This window comes from Sander vitreus, chromosome 1 (genome assembly GCF_031162955.1).
Source record: "Sander vitreus isolate 19-12246 chromosome 1, sanVit1, whole genome shotgun sequence".
NCBI classification, from domain to species: domain Eukaryota; kingdom Metazoa; phylum Chordata; class Actinopteri; order Perciformes; family Percidae; genus Sander; species Sander vitreus.
In genome coordinates this window covers 16043868-16064137 of record NC_135855.1, presented here as the reverse complement: position 1 = coordinate 16064137, position 20270 = coordinate 16043868, and the positions used below count along the sequence as shown (strand labels likewise).

General features: G+C 40.9%; 1 protein-coding gene across 1 annotated transcript in view; it reads left to right on the top strand.

The window, feature by feature from the left end:
• Nucleotides 1-16401, top strand: part of nhsb (Nance-Horan syndrome b (congenital cataracts and dental anomalies)) — a 61579-nt gene extending 45178 nt beyond the window's left edge. The window contains exons 2-12 of the mRNA XM_078257084.1: nucleotides 6027-6179; nucleotides 6275-6411; nucleotides 7457-7504; nucleotides 9403-9447; nucleotides 9654-9698; nucleotides 10501-10693; nucleotides 10894-11025; nucleotides 11537-11689; nucleotides 12069-15257; nucleotides 15477-15618; nucleotides 15774-16401. Of these exons, the coding sequence (XP_078113210.1) occupies nucleotides 6027-6179; nucleotides 6275-6411; nucleotides 7457-7504; nucleotides 9403-9447; nucleotides 9654-9698; nucleotides 10501-10693; nucleotides 10894-11025; nucleotides 11537-11689; nucleotides 12069-15257; nucleotides 15477-15618; nucleotides 15774-16401 (4865 nt within the window). The remainder of the gene's footprint in view (nucleotides 1-6026; nucleotides 6180-6274; nucleotides 6412-7456; nucleotides 7505-9402; nucleotides 9448-9653; nucleotides 9699-10500; nucleotides 10694-10893; nucleotides 11026-11536; nucleotides 11690-12068; nucleotides 15258-15476; nucleotides 15619-15773) is intronic.
• Nucleotides 16402-20270: the final 3869 nt, after the last annotated feature.

Below are 20270 nucleotides of genomic sequence, written 5' to 3'. Positions count from 1 at the left end.
TGCCTTGTCCTCTGAACACCACATGATGGCGCTAACACACAAGCTGCAAGAAATGCTTCTTGCCTCTCTGAACTGACTTTGTTTCACAGCGAATAACGTTATGTCACATCCCGATCACTGTTCAGATCGCTACTTCAGGCTGCGGCCGACACTACAGATTGCAGATCATTGTTTGGGAAAATCTTTATATTGTTTTGGGGACAATGTCATGGCTGGATAGCTAGCTTGTCTTGCTGTTAACCATACTGTCAAATTATATTTACTGATTGCCAACTGTACACAATGTTATGGACTTTGAATCTTGCTAGCATAGCGTTAGCTTTCTGGCTCATAGCTGTCTGAGCTAAAGGGTTCTATGAGCTGAGCAGACTATATAAATATCTCCCGTTGCTAAGGGTGGCAAGTCATATCTAAGGTACGTCCTATTTACTGGAGCAGTAAACAACGTTGCATTGCATAAGAACCTTATGGGATTGTTCCAGGTATTAGTCAAACCCTCAGGCGTAACCAGGGAAAACTGGAAACAGAAGACACTTTAGATTTTGATTGTATGAATTAAAATATAAATTATTTAAAAAAAGAAATTTGGCAAGTGACCATGGTATAAGCGGGTTAGTTCAACTTTGACTTACTTAAACTTTGATGGTGATTCACAGGTGGCACTACAACATATTAGATTCTAGCTTGTTGATATATAATAAAACTGTTTAATTTCCTCATCCATCCATCCATCCCTTTGTTTCTCACCATCTCTCCTCTCATTCATATTGTTCAACAATTCTGTTGCTATCTCTCTTTTCTCTCTCTCGATCTATGTACATCTATTTATCACAACATTTAGTTTGACCCTCTTTGACATCTTTTTGTTTTGTTAAAGATGGAGACAGAATTGTATCATTCCTAGTGTAGTATGTGAAGCTTAATAGTGCTTTTCTCTTAGTAGATCCTTTATCTAACATTTCTTAGCACAAAATACAAATTGCATCAAAGTTCATACAGAACGTAACCATACATTTGCATTGCTTCTGTTTAATCTTTGAACCACTGGTTTTAGAGTGTTGGCCCCTATAAACTGCTGCATTACAGTCTTTTGTGTATTGCACTGCATTTCTTAGTTACATAGTGTTTTTTTTTGCTGTACCTCCTCTCCTCCCCTCTCTCGGTGCTGTTGGCATGCAAGTCCTGATGATGACACTGCAAGTTGCTGACACTGCACCTGCAGATTTCAGGATGAGGGGAAGCAGATATGGCGGGATACAGTAAGGAGAGTGATGATGGGTAAAAGACAGAAAGAGAGCGAGACAGACAGAGTGTCCTTTGGATGAGTGTGTACGTGTGCTCAGTCATGTATTGTCCTGGACAGTAGCGATGGGTAACTCCCAGCATAAGCTTCATTACAATCAAATGCAGATGAGAAGGAAAAGATGCAGGACAGCAAGAGCGAGGCGGGACAATGCAGGTAGGAAAAAGAGGTAAAACTCTAGAAGATGCTGAATACAAACATTTAGGTTTTGTCGCATGCTACTGATCATTATATTTTGTGATATGATTTGTCTTCCTTGTGGATTCTCTGTATACTTAACTTTGAACTGAGGACTGCATTGTTTATGTTTTAGTCTTTTTAGAGCTTTGTGAGTTGCCGCCAGAGGAAAGGCTAGCAAGGTACTGGACCGAGTGGTCAAAGGGGAAACACTGATACACCCTGTGTGGAAGAGTCAGATGTTAAATACAATTTCTTTCTTTTTTTTTACATTTGCTTGGCGAAGTTGATGCTGCAGCTTGGCAACAGACTGTAAAGCTACATCTTATGGAACTTTGCTGATGTTCTGTTAGCTATGCAAGTATTCTTCCATATCTCTAAGTCTTACCTCCACTCAAAAACATTTTCTTTGCATATTGCTACTTCACTTGGATGTTGTTGTTTTTTATCTCACTGTGCAAAATGATTTATGTGCAGAGTTTGACACGAGAAGTCTGTTTTCACATTAATCTGCTGAAGGAGTAAAGTTTCTTTGTGCGCACCTTAAATCTGAAATCATGATTTTTTGACGTCACAACTCTTTTGGAGGCAACTTAAACATGTCTAGAGAGGATCTTTAAGTAAATAATCTTTTTTGATGACAGAATGAAGCAGCAGGGAACATTTGGAATAATGCAGTTTTAGCACTACAACTTGATGATAATGGTGAGGATTCACTTATTTAGGTTTTTACATATCCCTTACTATGCACAATAAACAAATCAAATGTTGAAGGCACCATTAATAAGATTTGATTTGACTTGTGGAGCAATGGAGGTCTACACATGTTAGCCTACAACGGGAAATATCTACAGTTAAGATGAATGTTTTACCCAAGTTTAACTTTTTGTTTTTTAGGTTACCACTTCGTCCACTCCTGGATTATTTTAAGAGAGCTCATGCTTTAATATCTAAATTTGTTTGGGCCGGACAACGAGCGAGGATTAGTTTGACCACTTTACAATGGCCTAAATTAGATGCTGGTTTGGCTCTACCTAATTTGAAGCTTTATTTTTGGGCCTTTCAGTTTAGCTTTTTTCAGATATGGTTTCATCATCATTCTAAAATACCATGGAAACAAATTAAAGCCTGCAGTGTAGCTACATGCAGGCTCCAGGATCTGGCATTTGGAGGCATAGGGACCTCCAACTTAGATTTGGAAGTATTGTCTGTAATTCCCTTAAGGTCTGGAATGCTGTTGAAATGTATCTAGGGACTCCCTTTAAATTCCATACATCCACACTTATTTGGAACAATTATCATTTTCAATCATTAAAGAAGCCATTTTTGAATATTTCTTGGTCCAGCCAGGGCATTTACACACTGAAAGATATTTTTGGGGATTGTGGCTTATTGTCATTACAGGAAATCATGTCTAAATTTGATATTCCTGTGTCCTCTCATTTCTTATATCTACAATTAAGACTATCTTTCAGGACATATGTAGTGCCATGGCAGTCTTCAATGACTGATCATCCTTTATTTGGATTTTTGCATCCATTTGCAAGCTCTCCGGTTGGGTTTCAAGATTATATAATCATTTACTTGATTTACAACTGATGTGTTGCCAGTAATGAAGACATGTGATTTATGGTTATCGACCAGATTGGAATACAATATGGCCTAAGCTATCACATACTTCAAAAAATGTAGCACACCAATTAATTTCAAGCTTATCCACAGAGCCTATGCTATGCCTCATGGACATTATAAGATGTTTTCTTTTACTTTTTTGTTGTTAATACAATTTTACATATGTTTTTGGATTGCCCTTGTATTGCTTTTTTTAGAACTGTATTATTCTCTATCAAACTTGACTGACTGAGAGATAGATAAATCTATCTCTCTGTCTTCTAAATGACAACTCATCCCTTACTTGTAATCAACGTAGGTTATTTGCAGGCTTTACAGCTTCAAAAAAGACAATTTTACAAATGTAGTACACCCCGAGTCTCTCTTTGCAGTCTTACTGGATTCTGGCTTTTAATAGAATACCAAATTTGGAATGTACAACAGCTAAGATGAATAGTGCGTGCCCTAAAACATGTTTCATGCTTCTTGCGGTCAGCACGGTCGTGGAGGTGTGAACCATGCGCATGGCCGCTGCAAACCGCCTGGTCGTTCATACTGATTTCGGTCAAAGAGATCAGAGCACCGGCTCCATGAACGGACTTCTTCTCTTCTGTAGCCAGTCATTGCAACGTGGTCTGTGAGACCGCATCCGCATTGTTACAAAATCTTGGTAGTGCACAGCTCGGCGCTGAGACCCTCCGTAGACCCTTTACGTACAGTCGCCCAGTCGGCAGTTACGTAAATAAACAGTTAATCACAAAAATGATAATGATGAGGACTTAGCAGCAGCAAGACAGTAAGAAAACAAGAGTATAAAAGAGGAAGGGAAGAAAGGGACGATAAGAAGAAAGATCAGGGAAACAAGTGGGCTGGCAGGTAGTAAAGCCACAGTAACAAATCCACTAATTTAACAACCATGAGCAGACTAGCTCTATGCAACCAACACAAGGATCTCACAGAATTTTCTTAAACTTCCCAGAATTTTAAAGCAAAAATAATGCCGTTACTAGGGCTGGGACAATATGCTTCTGTCTCGATTTGTTTCCTTCACTTTACATGGGTGCCAATTCGATTAGCATTGCGATTTTCATTTATTGCGATTCTAGAATTATTGCGATTCAATAGTATTGAATACATTTCTAGAGACAATATATTATGAGATATTTCTAAAAACTAATTGTTTTCTAACATTTATTTAATTTGTAAAGAAGTAAATAACATGTATTTTCTGCATTTACTGCTTTTGGCATAAAATACTTAGGTGAATCATTGTTAAAAAGATAAAAATAAAAAAAATATTGATTCTAAGAAAAATAATCTATTTAAAAAAAATCGTCTCAGAAAAATTATCTATTTAAAAAATCGTACGATTTTCGATTTTTAGCCCCCCAACCCTAGCCATTATGGTGAAATCCATCTTAAATGTATTTCAGTTTGTCTTTAGATTTTGGATACTGTTTTTCCTCTACTACAATTCATACAATTTCATCAGCCAAGTGTGTTTGTAAAGATGCAGTCTTTTGAAGTTGTGGTGAGCAAAACAGACAATAACTTTATCTGTATGTGACAATCACAGAACGCTGTGTAATTCTTTATCTAGTGTCAATAAGCTGGCCCTCTGTGCTTCTTTAACCATGTAGTTTAAATCAGCCGGATGCTGCTGATTGGAGCTCGCTGATTTAATTGCAATTGCATCCCTTGATGAGCAATAAAAGGTTGCCTGGCTACTGATGTACAGTGTGGCTTTCAAGGGCACAATTGCATTATGCATGCTGAGGTAAAAGAGGGGAAACAGATTTAATAATAAAAGCGAAAGGTGCTCTGAGAGCAGATAAGAGCGATGGATTATCTCAGTCCTTCTCTCTCTCCTCATCTGTAAATCAACCGTTTTAATCTTTGGAAATGAAAGTTAGAGATTCTCAGGTGTACATCATTCATGATAGTAGGGTTTGTTGTGTTTTCTGATATTAAATTGTTGTGGCAATCAACATGGAGGACTGTAAGAAATGTACAGTGGTGTGCTGGTGTATGCAGAGTTGCAGTGAGTGGTGTTTAGCTGCCATCTGCTGGCGTGTCTCGGCCTTGTCTCATGTTTGAATGTAAAATATAGAAAGAGGATTGTGATACAGTATGTCATCAAACTTTCTAAATAGTTTTTTGTGTATCAACTTATAATATCATTGTCCTTATTTCCCTTTGTTTTGTGTATTTGCATGTGTTTACTGGCTTTAGTGTGAGGCCTCTGCCTGTAGGTAGTAAATTGTAAAACCTGGCCTGGATCAAAGCTTATTGCAGTTTTCCGTATTGTTGTTTTCTAACAGATGCTGGTGGAACAGACATGATGTTGGCATACAAATTAAAGCAACATGATCTCAGAACTCATATAGCTTAATTGTCTAAACTCGAGGCCCTGTCATGTGGAGGGGTCCTAAAAAAGATATAGTTTTGAGACTGTTAATAGTTTATTTGATAATGTAATTGTATTCTGCAGATTCCTAAATACATGTGTTTAAATTTCATCCTACCTACCTACCTAACAAAGAAGTACAGGTTGGTTTGTAGGGCTGTAGACAACCTTTTAGTTTTTGTAGTTTGCAATTGTAGTCTGCTGTGCGCTCCGTACTTGTAGAGTTCTTGAGGGTAACAGACTAGTTATAGGATGCAAAGAGAGCAGGAATATTAGGGGTTCAACTCAGGCCCACAGCTCATATTTCCCCCCCAAGCCTGCTAGTTGGTCATATGGCCACGGGTCTATCAGGTTAAGAGATATACGTTATAATGTTTCTATGATGGGATAAAATCAAACAAAGGTGAAACACTGCCTAAAAAAACCCAGAACCAACTTTGTTTATGAGCAGACCAGTTGCGATTTATTTTTTTATATGAGTCATCATAGGAATTCCCTTTAACATCGTCTGTGTGTCTCCTCTCTCAGCGGTGTCAAACCTGGAAATAGAGAGCAAGCTGTCGCTTCACTATCAGGCTCCATGGCACCAGCAACACAACGTGTTTCATCCTTGTACCCGACCGCCATGCCTGGAGGAGCTGCACAGAAGCGCTCAGCTCAGTCTCAGAGCCCTGCACAGAGGTGAGAGAGGCTGATCCGGTCCGCACAGATGCCTTATGTTGTGTACAAATTACACGGATTGTGAGTTTTCATGTTTGTGTGTTTGGGTTTCACAGACGAACAACAGCACCACCGGTCCACGAGTCGGGAGAGAAACAGGGTGACCATCTCTATCTCAGTGGCGCCCCCTATGCCCACCTTCCCTTCACCACACAGCATCCGCCGACAACAGAGGAGTCGCCTGGCACGAGCGGTAAGGATGACACATATCTCACAATCAAACAATCAGGGGGAGGTTATCCAGAAATTGTTTACTTTAAATGGCAGGAACTATATTAGGCGATTGTATTTATTTTTTATCAAGCAGTTTAGGGGCTTCACTGACTAAGAATTTACATAGTCGAATCAGAATTGTCATGTCTTGCCTATCGTTGAATCATGTGAAGGGGGGACCATCGGTCACGGATCATGGAAAGTGAAACTTAAATCTGTCACGGGGCCGTTGGATTTATTCACGCACTTTAAAGAGATTTATTGAAAGCTTCTTTCTTTTAACATTTTATTTACAGCAATATGTTGATATTAATATCATCATAATAGTATATAATAGGGTTACCTTATTGGTAGTTCTATATAAAATCAGACATTCAGCACCCTCATATAGCCAAAATGGCATGATCCTTGTTTCATAGCTATATAAATAAAATGATCCATAATACATTTTAGTTCTATGTTACGAACTGTCAACTGGTCGAGATTTGGACAAAGGCTGGCTGAAGCTTCAACGAGCGCCCGAGAGCACTTTAATGTGGTCGAGCGAGCTAGAGAGGGACTTAAGAGAGCGAGTGGCGTAAGAACAAAGCAGTGAATCAGAGAAATAAAACGTTTTTGTAATTTCATCACTAGAAATGCAACTGTAGCAAGCATCACACTATTACTAACGTTATCCACATTCATATTTAGCCGCAACAAATAATATATCCAGCTACAAAAAAGCCTGAAGTCGAAAGTTAGAACAGAAGTACAGCGAGTCGTTCCTATGAAGATGATACATCGTCTCGTTTCATTCCATTGGTGTAAACTGGCAGGTTTCAGGACATTTTCAAACAAGTAAACAAAGTTAACCACTGAACAACTGGACAGTTTGTCTTGTACATGTTGAATGAGATATGGAATAGTGAATAGGAAATTAAGTGGAAAATGTCCCTTTTTCTTATATTATTTGTGGTTATTAACACATTATTAAATACATGTTATAATAAACTGACACAATATCTCATTCTGATGTTGCCATGCAGCAAGAGAGAGCAGAGAGGGAGCGCGAGTTAGACTATCAGCCCAGGAAGGTAAAACAGAAATTTGTCTGTGTGTTCATGTCTGTTAATGTCTAACATGTAGACGCCTGCTGTAAGATTTGTGTGTATGCACCTGTGTACAGCCACTGCTGTGTGTCCGGGGTTTCAAGTAACATCTCACCACAGCACTAAATTTGCTTCCAGTATAAAATTGTTTTTCTCTGTGTTTGTATTGGTAGCAGTTTACCATACCATATATATGTTGGTATACATTATACAGTGGGGCAAAAAAGTATTTAGTCAGCCACCAATTGTGCAAGTTCTCCCACTTAAAAAGATGAGAGAGGCCTGTAATTTTCATCATAGGTACACTTCAACTATGAGAGACAAAATGAGAAAAAAAATCCAGAAAATCACATTGTAGGATTTTTAATGAATTTATTTGCAAATTCCTCTGGAAAATAAGTATTTGGTCACCTACAAACAAGCAAGATTTCTGGCTCTCACAGACCTGTAACTTCTTCTTTAAGAGGCTCCTCTGTCCTCCACTCGTTACCTGTATTAATGGCACCTGTTTGAACTTGTTATCAGTATAAAAGACACCTGTCCACAACCTCAAACAGTCACACTCCAAACTCCACTATGGCCAAGACCAAAGAGCTGTCAAAGGACACCAGAAACAAAATTGTAGACCTGCACCAGGCTGGAAAGACTGAATCTGCAATAGGTAAGCAGCTTGGTGTGAAGAAATCAACTGTGGGAACAATTATAAGAAAATGGAAGACATACAAAACCACTAATAATCTCCCTCGAACCGGGGCTCCACGCAAGATCTCACCCTGTGGGGTCAAAATGAACACAAGACCGGTGAGCAAAAATCCCAAAACCACACGGGGGGACCTAGTGAACGACCTGCAGAGAGCTGGGACCAAAGTAACAAAGGCTACCATCAGTAATACACTACGCCGCCAGGGACTCAAATCCTGCAGTGCCAGACGTGTCCCCCTGCTTAAGCCAGTACATGTCCAGGCTAGAGAGCATTTGGATGATCCAGAAGAGGACTGGGAGAATGTCATATGGTCAGATGAAACCAAAATAATAATAAAATACTTTTTGGTAAAAACTCAACTCGTTGTGTTTGGAGGGGAAATAATGCTGAGTTGCATCCAAAGAACACCATACCTACTGTGAAGCATGGGGGTGGAAAAATCATGCTTTGGGGCTGTTTTTCGGCAAAGGGACCAGGACGACTGATCCGTGTAAAGGAAAGAATGAATGGGGCCATGTAACGTGAGATTTTGAGTGAAAACCTCCTTCCATCAGCAAGGGAAATGAAGATGAAACGTGGCTGTGTCTTTCAGCATGACAATGATCCCAAACACACCGCCCGGGCAACGAAGGAGTGGCTTCGTAAGAAGCATTTCAAGGTCCTGGAGTGGCCTAGTCAGTCTCCAGATCTCAACCCCATAGAAAATCTTTGGAGGGAGTTGGAAGTCCGTGTTGCCCAGCGACAGCCCCAAAACATCACTGCTCTAGAGGAGATCTGCATGGAGGAATGGGCCAAAATACCAGCAACAGTGTGTGAAAACCTTGTGAAGACTTACAGAAAACGTTTGACCTCTGTCATTGCCAACAAAGGGTATATAACAAAGTATTGAGATGAACTTTTGTTATTGACCAAATACTTATTTTCCACCATAATTTGCAAATAAATTAATTAAAAGTCCTACAATGTGATTTTCTAGATTTTTTTTTTCTCATTTTGTCTCTCATAGTTGGAGTGTACCTATGATGAAAATTACAGGCCTCTCTCATCTTTTTAAGTGAGAGAACTTGTACAATTGGTGGCTGACTAAATACTTTTTTGCCCCACTGTAGGTATGTTGTGTTTGGAACCTTTTTATCACACTAACCTAACCTTCATTTATTTCTGTCTGAATCTCTTGAAGGAGAGGACAGTGAGAGAAACAGAGATCCAGACCATACAGAGAAAAGTAAGGAAATTATCTGACACAGTAAGAAAAAATCTCTAATTGTATTAGTGAAGGACTTCACCGATTTGACCTGCCCTCAGCAATAATTGTTTGTGTGTGTGTGTGTGTGTGTGTGTGTGTGTGTGTGTGTGTGTGTGTGTGTGTGTGTGTGTGTGTGTGTGTGTGTGTGTGTGTGTGTGCGTGCATATGTGTTCCTGCTGCGACAGGAGAGGCCAGGGAGGGAAGCAGATATTCAGACGATCCAAAGAAAGGTAAGAGAGATGTTTATCAATCAACTACACCAGACTTCTACTGCCTTTAATTATTTCAGGTTTTCCTTAATGTCGTTATTGAAAGGTAGGATACACAGGATTTTAACAAAATGGAGATTATTTTAAGACTGTTAACAAGAGGAAACTGGAAAAATTGTCTCTCGCATTCATCCTTCACCTTATGACATTCCTTTAAATCTTATTATTTATAATGATTCAATCTTTTGGATTACTCATGTCATCTGTTCTTTTGTTTTCCTTTTGTCTTTTCTTTACTTTGTGTTCATAGTTTGAGTGCTTTTACTCACTTCCCCCTATTGAAGGTTGCATCTTTATTCCATGGAATAGAAAGGTATCAAGCATTTGTGTTTAACTTTCTGTTTATCGTTAATCACATTTTGTTATTTCTTGATAGCACTACATTTGGTATCGTTTTTGCCATTAGTAGGGGTGTGACGAGACACTCAGCTCACGAGATGAGACAGTACACAATATTAGGTTCACAAGAACGAGATTTTAACACTATTTTTAAAACTACTTCAGTGTCGAAATATGACTGGAAAATGTAATTGAAAGCCACAAGATGAAAAACAAGCACTGTTAAAAGTTAATCTCGTCACAGCCATTTGATATCTTCTGCTGTTATAGGATTGGTAAACTAGTGGCTATTTCATGCTACGCATCACCACTGTAAACAATTATTTTTAGTTTATCCAACTAAGTAACTTATGTATCAAACGTTTGGACTTTATCAGTACCTACCAAGTATATAATGTTGCTGCTGTCCGTCTGTTCCTTTCAGGCTACTTCGACAGGGGAAGGTGAAGGTGGTGAGGTCCTGGTAGGCCACAGACCCAAGGCCTCAGCCCCCAATGCCCCTTCGACCCAGGATAAACAGACGAACTGGTCCAAGCAAAACCTCCCACCATCAGATCAGAAATCAACTGCCGATTCTCACTCCATCTCCTCCTGCATCATCCCCATCAACGTCACAGGTAAGACAAGCAAGAAAAATAGGAAAATCAAGAAAGAGTAAGGTTGCCCTAGTGAGGATCAATCAGGGACTTTGTTATTGTGAGGCAACAGTGCTCAATCAGGAATCAAACCCAGACTGCCTGCATGACCAGGAATCTAATTGAATATATTACATTTTAGTTTTTTTATATGGCTTATGGCTTCTGTGTTATTATTACAGGAGTTGGGTTTGACAGGGAAGCAAGTGCTCGTTGCTCTCTAGTCCATTCCCAGTCGGTTCTTCAGAGGAGAAGGAAGCTGAGGAGGAGGAAGACTATCACAGGAATACCCAAAAGAGTACAACAGGACATGGGTATGTTATAGAGCACACCTGGAAATTTTAAGGTTATTATACTGTATGAGTCGTAATCTTGTAGGTGTGGCAAATTGCTATTGGTTTTATTTTTTTCCAATTTAATTGCTGAGATCTGGGAATGAAGTGACCTCGCTAATACAGCCATGAGTTCATGAGAGCAAGCTAAATGAGCAGCAACAACCACATGCAAACAAAATACTAGGCAGTCCATTAAAACTGTTACCCAAACTGTACTAGCTACTTGTGAGCTACTACATGGTTTAGCTTTGACCTATTATCTGTAGTTACGCATGCATGCAGTTCCATAATGCCTGGACATTTTAGATGCTCTTACCTTTGTTTTTGCATCCAAATAATGTGGTTTTCAGAAAGTGGTATAGCTGGGGATTTATTCACAATCTAAACATGAATAACGGAGGTCCCGATTCTCAGCACTAAAGTTAGCCTGGAAAATGTTACCATTACCTGTAGGACAAACACTTAACATGCTTTGTCTCTTTGCTTTCAGACTCAGATGAATCACCCGTAGCAAGAGAGCGCACTGTGATTGTCCATGCCAACTCGCACCAACTCTCTCTCTGTCAGGAAGACCTCTTAATCAGTGGTCACCTCCATCACACTCGCGACTCTGGCTGCCAGACAGATGATTTCCTTATACCATGTAAGTTTCTGAGAATGGACAAGTATATTTAGATCTTTATTTTGGTTTCCATATTTGTGCTACGGACTAGGTTGAGGAGTTTACTGAAATCATTCCTGCTATAAATTATATTACAAAATGCTTGACTTTGAGTTATAACTGTGATAATAGCTCAGCTCAGATGGCAGCCATTGCTACATTTGAACTGGACAACCATCTGAAGGCTGCCAATAATATCAAACCAGTATACTTTCATCTACAAACTAGATCCATCAAACTATAATTTAAATTACATAGGCCTATGGTAACTTGGAATAGTCCATTTGGTCAACATTCAAGACATTAAGAAATTCCGCCCTCCGTTCCGCTCTCTCTCTCTCTTCTGTCTTTCCCTCTTCAGGTACAGCTGCTCCCTCCAGAAGGCGCATCAGAGCCCAACGTGGCCATCAGGGAATCCCTGCCTCTCTCTCCCATTCAACAGGCAACATTTCTTCCCTGGGTGACCAGTCAGATTCCACATACACCAGTGCTGCAGGCCATGGTGGACGCTTGCGTTCTCGCAGCCTTCCTCGAGAGGGTGGACGTCTGATGGACAGTGACGAGGATGACGATGACAATTATGATGATGATGATGATGAAGACGAGGATTTGTCACCATATGAAGCAGAGGACTTTATTCCACCTGGCCCTAGTCCAAGAATGAAGATGATGATGATGAAGGATGAAGAGGAGAGCACAGATGACCAGGCAGCCCCTGAGCCACTGCAACTTGGAAGCCTAAAAAGGTTACAGCGATCTGGGGATAGAGACAGAGGAGGTGGAGGAGGAGGGAACCCAGAGCACAGCTGGATGGAGAGGGGCCGTTCTCGCTTGCCCCGCAAGGCTGATATGGGCAGCTGTGAGATCTCGTCGAGTTCAGATACTTTCAGCAGCCCTATTCACTCTGTTTCTACAACAGGAGTCCTAGGCAGCCACGTGGACCACAAGGAGGACCACCAGTCGTCAAGTGGGAACTGGAGTGGTTCCAGCTCCACCTGCCCCTCTCAGACATCTGAAACCATCCCCCCGCCTTCTTCTCCACCACTGACAGGCTCATCCCACTGTGACTCAGAGCTGTCACTCAACACTGTGCCCAATGCCATTGATGAGGGATTCTCTCTGGATCCCTCATACCACTCGGACCTTAGACCTCAGGGCCAGGGCCACAGGTCAAGCTCGTTCACATCCTCAGCAACAGACCAGCTGGACGATGCAGGGGTCAGTACGGCCAGTGAGGGGGAGTGGACATACCCTCCAGATCAAGACCAGACTGATCCAGATCAAGACCCTGACCAAACCCAAAATTTAAACCAGAGCCATGGGTTACCACAGGAGTACAGCTCCAAACAAGGTCTACAAGACCAGCCATGTTTCGGTGACAAGACCAGCAACACTGAAAAAGAGTCTAGCTCTTATTACCCATCTGATACAGAGGGTTTCTACTCCTCTTCTCTGCATTTTGGAGAGTGTAATCAGAGTTACAGAGGATACATGTATAACTATGCAGACCCAGGGCATGACTATGGCCAATCCAACACTGTGGCAGCACCGCTATCACATGGAGTTTACTCCCAGCCCTCAGATGACTTCAGAGCAGGTACTATGACCCTGGGAAGGACATGTCGTCCGCTAAGGAAACCAAAAGTCAAACCTCCACCACCCAAACGGACCTCCTCGCTGAAAAACACCTGTAGTGGAGTTGATGTTGGAACAGACACACAGGCAGATCAGGATAAACCAAAGATGGTTAGTGAACAAGAGCTTACCTTGTCTTCCACAGATATGAAGCTGGAACTGGAGCTAGAGCTTGGAGGTGCTCCAGAACCATTACAGACATCCTGTCTAGTGGCAGAGCCTTTGGGAACTTGGGGAAGGGGACTGGGTGAAACCGTGGACATAGTAGAGCCCATGTCCTTCAGCTCTGCAGATACACACTCATTTAAGGATGAGGGCGCTGTGCAATCTGACTATGCAGACCTGTGGCTTCACAACACTGAGCTTAAGTCCAACAATGGTGAGTACATGTCCATGTCCAACTCAAGCACAGCTACAGGCACTACCGTCATGGAGTGTATCAAGTCACCAGATAGCTCTTCCTCCTCCTCAGAAACACAAACCCAGGCCCTTGTCCAGGCTTCAGAGACCAGGGCAACTAGTCCACCTCTCCCACCTGGAGACTTCAAACTTGGGTCACCTGAAAAGCTGGCTGGCCTGGCCTCCCCATCAAGTGGCTATTCCAGCCAATCAGAGACTCCAACATCAACCTTGCCCTCATCTTCGGCAGCATTCTTCCCAGGACCACTGTCTCCCTCAACTGGCAAGAGAAAGCCCAAAGTGCCCGAGAGGAAATCTTCTCTCTCTTCCTTGCAGCACTTCCCTAGAGATGGAGCTTCCATTTCCTCTGGCTATAAAAGAGACCCAGACTTTCCACCTCCACCTTCTCAACTTGATCTCAATGTTCTTCATGGTGGTTATGTCAGACACACGCTATCCCACCGAACACACCACATGCACACGCTCCACCACAGCAAACACAGAGTTGCAAATGTTTTAGCCACTGGAACAAAGTTGTTGGCCCCTGAGGCATCAAATGTCAACCCACCTCCAAGCTCAAACTCTGCTCTAACAATTCCCAGCTCCAATTTATTGGTGATAACTCCATCTGCTCTTCGTTCAGTGCAGCTCCATCCTATTAGCCAATCTGCAGACAGTGCTAACACTGCAGACCAGGAAACAGCAAGTTGTGGAGAGACCGCTACAAGACCCAAATGTCCTCCTAGTGGTTCTACTCTGGCTCCACCACCTATTAACACAAGGCCTCTCCCTCCTCGCAGACCACCTCCAAGACCCCCAGCTCATGATCACACCTCCTCCCCTGAACACTTGCCACCACCTCCCCCTGGCCGCCATCCTGATGGGCCTCCATCCTATGAAAGCCTGTTACTCAGACAGGATCGCTATGGACTTGGAACTTTCTGGGCTATGACAGCTTTCAGGACCCGAGTGGACCAATCATCAGAACTCTTAGAGGACAGCTCACCCCTGCATCGGCCCGTGCCACGTGCTCCCCACCCTTCGCCTGTGGATCTACACACACATATCCACTCGCACACAGAGTTCAGAGGGCTCACACATTCAGCTCATGCCCACCCTGAGTTTAGGGTTTTGGGGGAGCGCTCCTTCTCCCAAGATGATGATGATGATGATGAAGATGATGAGGAGGAAGAGGAAGAACAGGTGAAAGAGCCACAGAGGACTGCATGTTCCAGAGGAGGCATGCGATCGGACCACCCTCCTCCCCCAGCGTATGAATTTGCTGGGGTATCCCACTCAGACTCAGGGCCCTGGGCTAGTCCAGTCAAAGTGCCTGGTACCACAATGGAGACATCGCATCCTTACCTAATCAGCGATGCAAGGAGAGGAGGATATGAAGAGCAGGAAGAAGAGGATGAAGTGACATCAGGTGCTACCAGAAGTGCCCATCAGCAGCAGCCACAGGAGAGCAAAGATGACTCCACCACTCCCGACACTGAGGATTACTTCAGTAAAGGTAAGCTAAATTCTTCTGGCAGATGAGTGCACTTTTGTAAAGATCACAGAAAACACTGAAACATTCCACTATTAATTTATGTAAAAAAGAACCAACAGCTGCTACAACAGCTGACTAATCATGTAGTAGCCTGTAATATAAACAGACAGAAGGGTTAAAAGGATGGTTATTTCACCAATTGTATACTAAATAATCAGACAACCAGATGACATGTGATAGGGATGTTTTTTGCTGCAGATTCCACGCCCAGTGACAATTCGCTCTCCCCTCTGATGGATGACACCAAAGTGGATGATGACATTATTATCACATCACCCAACAAGACCCGTACAACTGAGGACCTGTTTGCCATGATACACAGGTGCTGTAAATTTTGCATTGGTGGTCAATCTATTTCTCTCTCTGTTAACAGTGTACTGCATGAACTTTATATCTATTTGTCATGTGATTTTGTCTATCCTTGTTAAGCCACTGTCTAAATCTTAATTATGACTGTCCTGTGATTTCCTCATTCAGATCCAAGAGAAAGGTCCTGGGCCGTAAAGATTCAGGAGACTTAAACACAAAGTCTCGTCTCTGCCCTGCAGCACCAGTGACCCCTGTCTCCACTGTTATTATCCCGCCAGCCCCTCCTCTCAACATCCCAGCCACCTTAGCCACTGCTGCCGGGGCACAACGAGCCCCTGTGCCAATCTACCGCAGCGCCAAGAAATCCAGTACGTCCAACGAGGAGTTTAAACTCCTGTTGCTGAAGAAAGGTAGCAGGTCTGATTCCAGCTACCGCATGTCAGCTACAGAGATTCTGAAGAGCCCTATCACCCCTAAAACCCCAGGGGACCCCCTTCAGGAAGGGGCCATTAGACAGGCTGAGGAGCTAGCCTCTACACTCCAAGAACCCCACATTTCTGGCCTGGACCCAATCCAGATACCAGGCCTTTTCCCCAGAGCCAACTCTGAGAGTTTCACCCCCAAAACCATGCCTATGTCAGCTGCATCTCGACAGGGACGTTCTCGGATCCCCCCTGTAGCCAACAGCAGTCGCTACAGTACACGCAGCCGCCTCTACACGGCCCCCATGCAAGCCATTTCTGAAGGGGAGACAGAGAACTCAGATGGGAGCCCCCATGATGATAGATCATCCTAAAACCACCTGATGAGAGATTTCTTCTATTATTAGCTGTGTCATACATTTGAAATGGTCTCTTCTACTTTTCTAATCTTGGATAGGTGTGCCATCAAGGCCAATAGTGTAGTTCTTGTGACATACAAAATCTGACTGTTGCTAAAATGCACGCAGTTTTGGATCTACTATTCTATTTAAGGGTGTCAGATAGTGTTGTGAGATACTGAATGATAAAGGGATTGTGAAAATGTTGAGGATATACCTAAATACTATATTATCAAAATAATAGCTCACTCATAGTTAAAAGAGCCAGACTTAAGACCTATTTTGATCGATATGTCTTTTTTTAAATTAAAAATAAAAAAGGCCCAAATGTTTGGTAAATTATGATAAGAAAATACATTTTGTGGAGTATAGCGTGTGCATGAACGAGTCATGCAACATCCAATGATATTTCTACTTCTTGTGTTTGAATGGTGTGAGTGCGTGTGTGTCGCTGAGGAATTGCTTTCTTATTAAAACAAAAACTTCTTATGAAATTTAATATTCTTTCAACTTTTGGTGCCCAAAGCATTGGCCAGACTTCCCAGAGTCCATCCTCAATATTCCTGCCGACATACAAGGCTTGTTTCCTTGTGGAAGTTACTAACAACACAGCACCAACTTATTTGCAGACCTGGCATATAGAGTATTACACACAGAGCCAATCATATATTTCTTCACATTAATTATATCTAAAAAGATAACATGATGCATGTATTTTTGTAAAAATGCGCCTCAGAACATGATGAATTTTCACCATGTTGCATGACCCTATATGGAAACATCCCCTGGATCCTGGTTTCTGTCGACATGTTTGTGGTTCCTTTGTATCATAAGAATATTTAATCTTTCACTGTGAAAGGTTTTAGTGACATTTGTATTACATTGCCAGTGATCTAAATTGATTTGTCTCGGATTTGAGTGTCTAACAAGAATGAGCAAGGGCTTGCACCTAGAGGGGCCCATTTGTTAAAGATACAGGCTAATTTTGGACAATCGCACAGTGGCCTTTCTCTACTAGAGGTGGTTATAAGCAAGGCATTTATAAGTCCCTGCACATATACATGGACCTGCGCCATGTTCGCAAGAATTCAATCACATGCTTACTTAAACCCAACCTTGAAATCTAGTATGTTTAGACTGATTAAAGCTTTTCCAGTGGCTGGCCAGTCTTGCTGTGCTGACTTGAAGTGGAAACGGTGCATTTCAAAGCAGTTTTAAAGATACCATTAAGTGCAGACGGTAAAAATGCTTTAGAAGGTCCTCAATCGGTTTGACTAGAGGTGACTTTGGAAAGCTTTCCAAGAACCAACCTCACTTTTGCACTTCATGATTCTTCAAGAATATTCCTTGAAAAGAAAATATATCTTATAATGAAATTGCATATGTATATTTGTACTGAATATTAAAAAGTCATATCTATATAAAACAACAAGCAGACATTTTATAGGGAATCAACCTGAGTGTAGCATAGAAGAACAGGTCTCACTGACAACATCACACATCAATCTTAACAATGTACACTGTTCTCCTCTCCTTCATTTGCACTGACCCAGTAGCATTAGACAGGTGAAAGCTCAACCCAGTGGCTGGTGTGTACAATTTTGTCTTACCCTCCAATCTTCATATCACAAAATCTGAAAGAAAGGTGACAAGAGGGGCAAAGGACTACATACTGTGCAACCAATCTTAAAAGCAATGCATCCATTGCATTGCTGCAGCCTTTTCTAACCAACAATGGGTTTGGAGTTAAAAAAATCTTTCTCAACCTTCCAATAAATGTTACACATGTAGAGCATCCAGTGTGTTACAAAAGCAAACTATCATCAGTGGAAAGTTTGACTCTCACCTGCCTCTCACAGCAAACACAACACTTCTTACATTCAGAGACCGTACTTCAGTAGAAACCATTCACTGTATTCTGTGAATACCTCAGCAAGCATATTACTGTTTTATTGTAAATGCTACAGATAGATAGATAGATACATAGATAGACAGATAGATAGATAGATAGATAGATAGATAGATAGATAGATAGATAGATAGATAGATAGATAGATAGACACTCAGCGAATCTGAATTGCAGAACTGACACTGTGTAAGATGGAGAGGATAAAAAGCTGTGAAATGATTACTAGAATTTTACATTCATCATACCCATATTGCTGAAGCGCACTTGTTCCTGTTCATTGTTTTATTTGTTGTGTTTTCTATCGCATGCAATAAGTAAAGAAAAAAGAAGAACAACCATATCATTATTTTTATCTGAGAGATGTCTCCTTACCACGAGAAAAGATTTTGTATTTTCCGTTCAAATGTTCAAGTTCAATAATGTGTTCTATAGATGTACAAACTGTCTGGCTAATTCTGTTCTGTATAGTCGTGATCACAAACAGGGGTTATCTTGTACTGTATATCTACTCACTGGACAATCATACGTATAAGAGACTGTAAAGAAAATGATATAGAATCTGTCTGGATGGAGAATCTGAACACTTTTGGTACTGGGTCCTAGTCTTGCTGGAGCTGTGGAAGTTGCATATCTGGACAAGCCGCTTTGGATAAAAATGTACAAATAAAAATCATAGAAATGGAACAACCATTCATAAACCCAAAAACTAATTTAATTCGATCAAAAAATGTGTCTTTACTTTTAACTCATAGCAGAATTTTTTGATTCCAACAAAACATTTTTACTGATAATTAAAATAAACGAATAAGTAAGCTTGATACAGTATTACATGAAAAATGCAATGTGACTGCAATGCTATTTAAAAGTTTAAAAAGAAAAATACTCAAAAGTATTTGTTAAGTGTGATTTTTTCTGTACTGTACCTGGCACCGATGCTATAGAGGTATTTTAAGCCTGTTTACTTTATTTGTAAAAGCAGTGGATAGATGATTGACTGACATAATTTGATTAGAAAGACAAACTGTGAGGTTGCCATGCAGACTCTTGTTCATTTAGCTGTCTCAAACCTCAGTCCTCAATAGCCTGGGAACAAAACAAGAATCTATAACTTTTTATAGATTCTTGGTCCCTACTTGTTTTCAAATGTCCGCACGCATTTTTGCCCTAACGGGAAGTGTGACAACAACCACTAGATGTTTTTTTTCTTAAAAAGGTGTACAGTATGGAATAACACTAAACAGAAATAGAAATATTTGACAGAGAACTAAAAAAAATACAACGTTGAAGACACAGTGTAACTATCTATTTAAAAGAGGCTTCATGTTTAAAACTAGCTAGGACTTAACAGATTTAAAATCACTTTTGTATTTTTGTATAAACCTGTAAATAAGTTTTTAAAGAAAAAAAATGTTTCAAATTCTTTCTTTTGTAAAATAAATCAATAAAATAAAAATAAAAACGTTTTTTTTTTCTAAGTTTACATGATTATTTCCAAGCCTTTGTATATTTTGGAGCTGTGCAACATCTTCAGTCTTGTATTTATTTTTTCGGGAGGGGGGTTACAACATTGTGAAAATTCCATTATTCTATATCTAATTCATTTTAACAGCTCATCAGGCTGCTTAGTAAACTGTGCATAGAAAAAAAGCCAATAAATGTGATTGCGTAAAAACGGAAGGCCTTTTGTGTGACACTTCATTTCCTCCCCATCAGAACAAAGTGCACTGAGAGAATCTCTCCACTAGATGGCAGCGGTTTAACTCAGATTTTTTTTCTGGTTGAATTGACAAATACTGCCAACGGAAAAATGTTTTCCCAAAAAGAAAAGAAAAAGGAATTGAGGTTATCTCATTATATGATTTCGAAACAAGGCAGCTTGAGTCAAGACTTGACTCGTACTATACTATACTTGTAATAAGAAGACTGTCAGACTAAA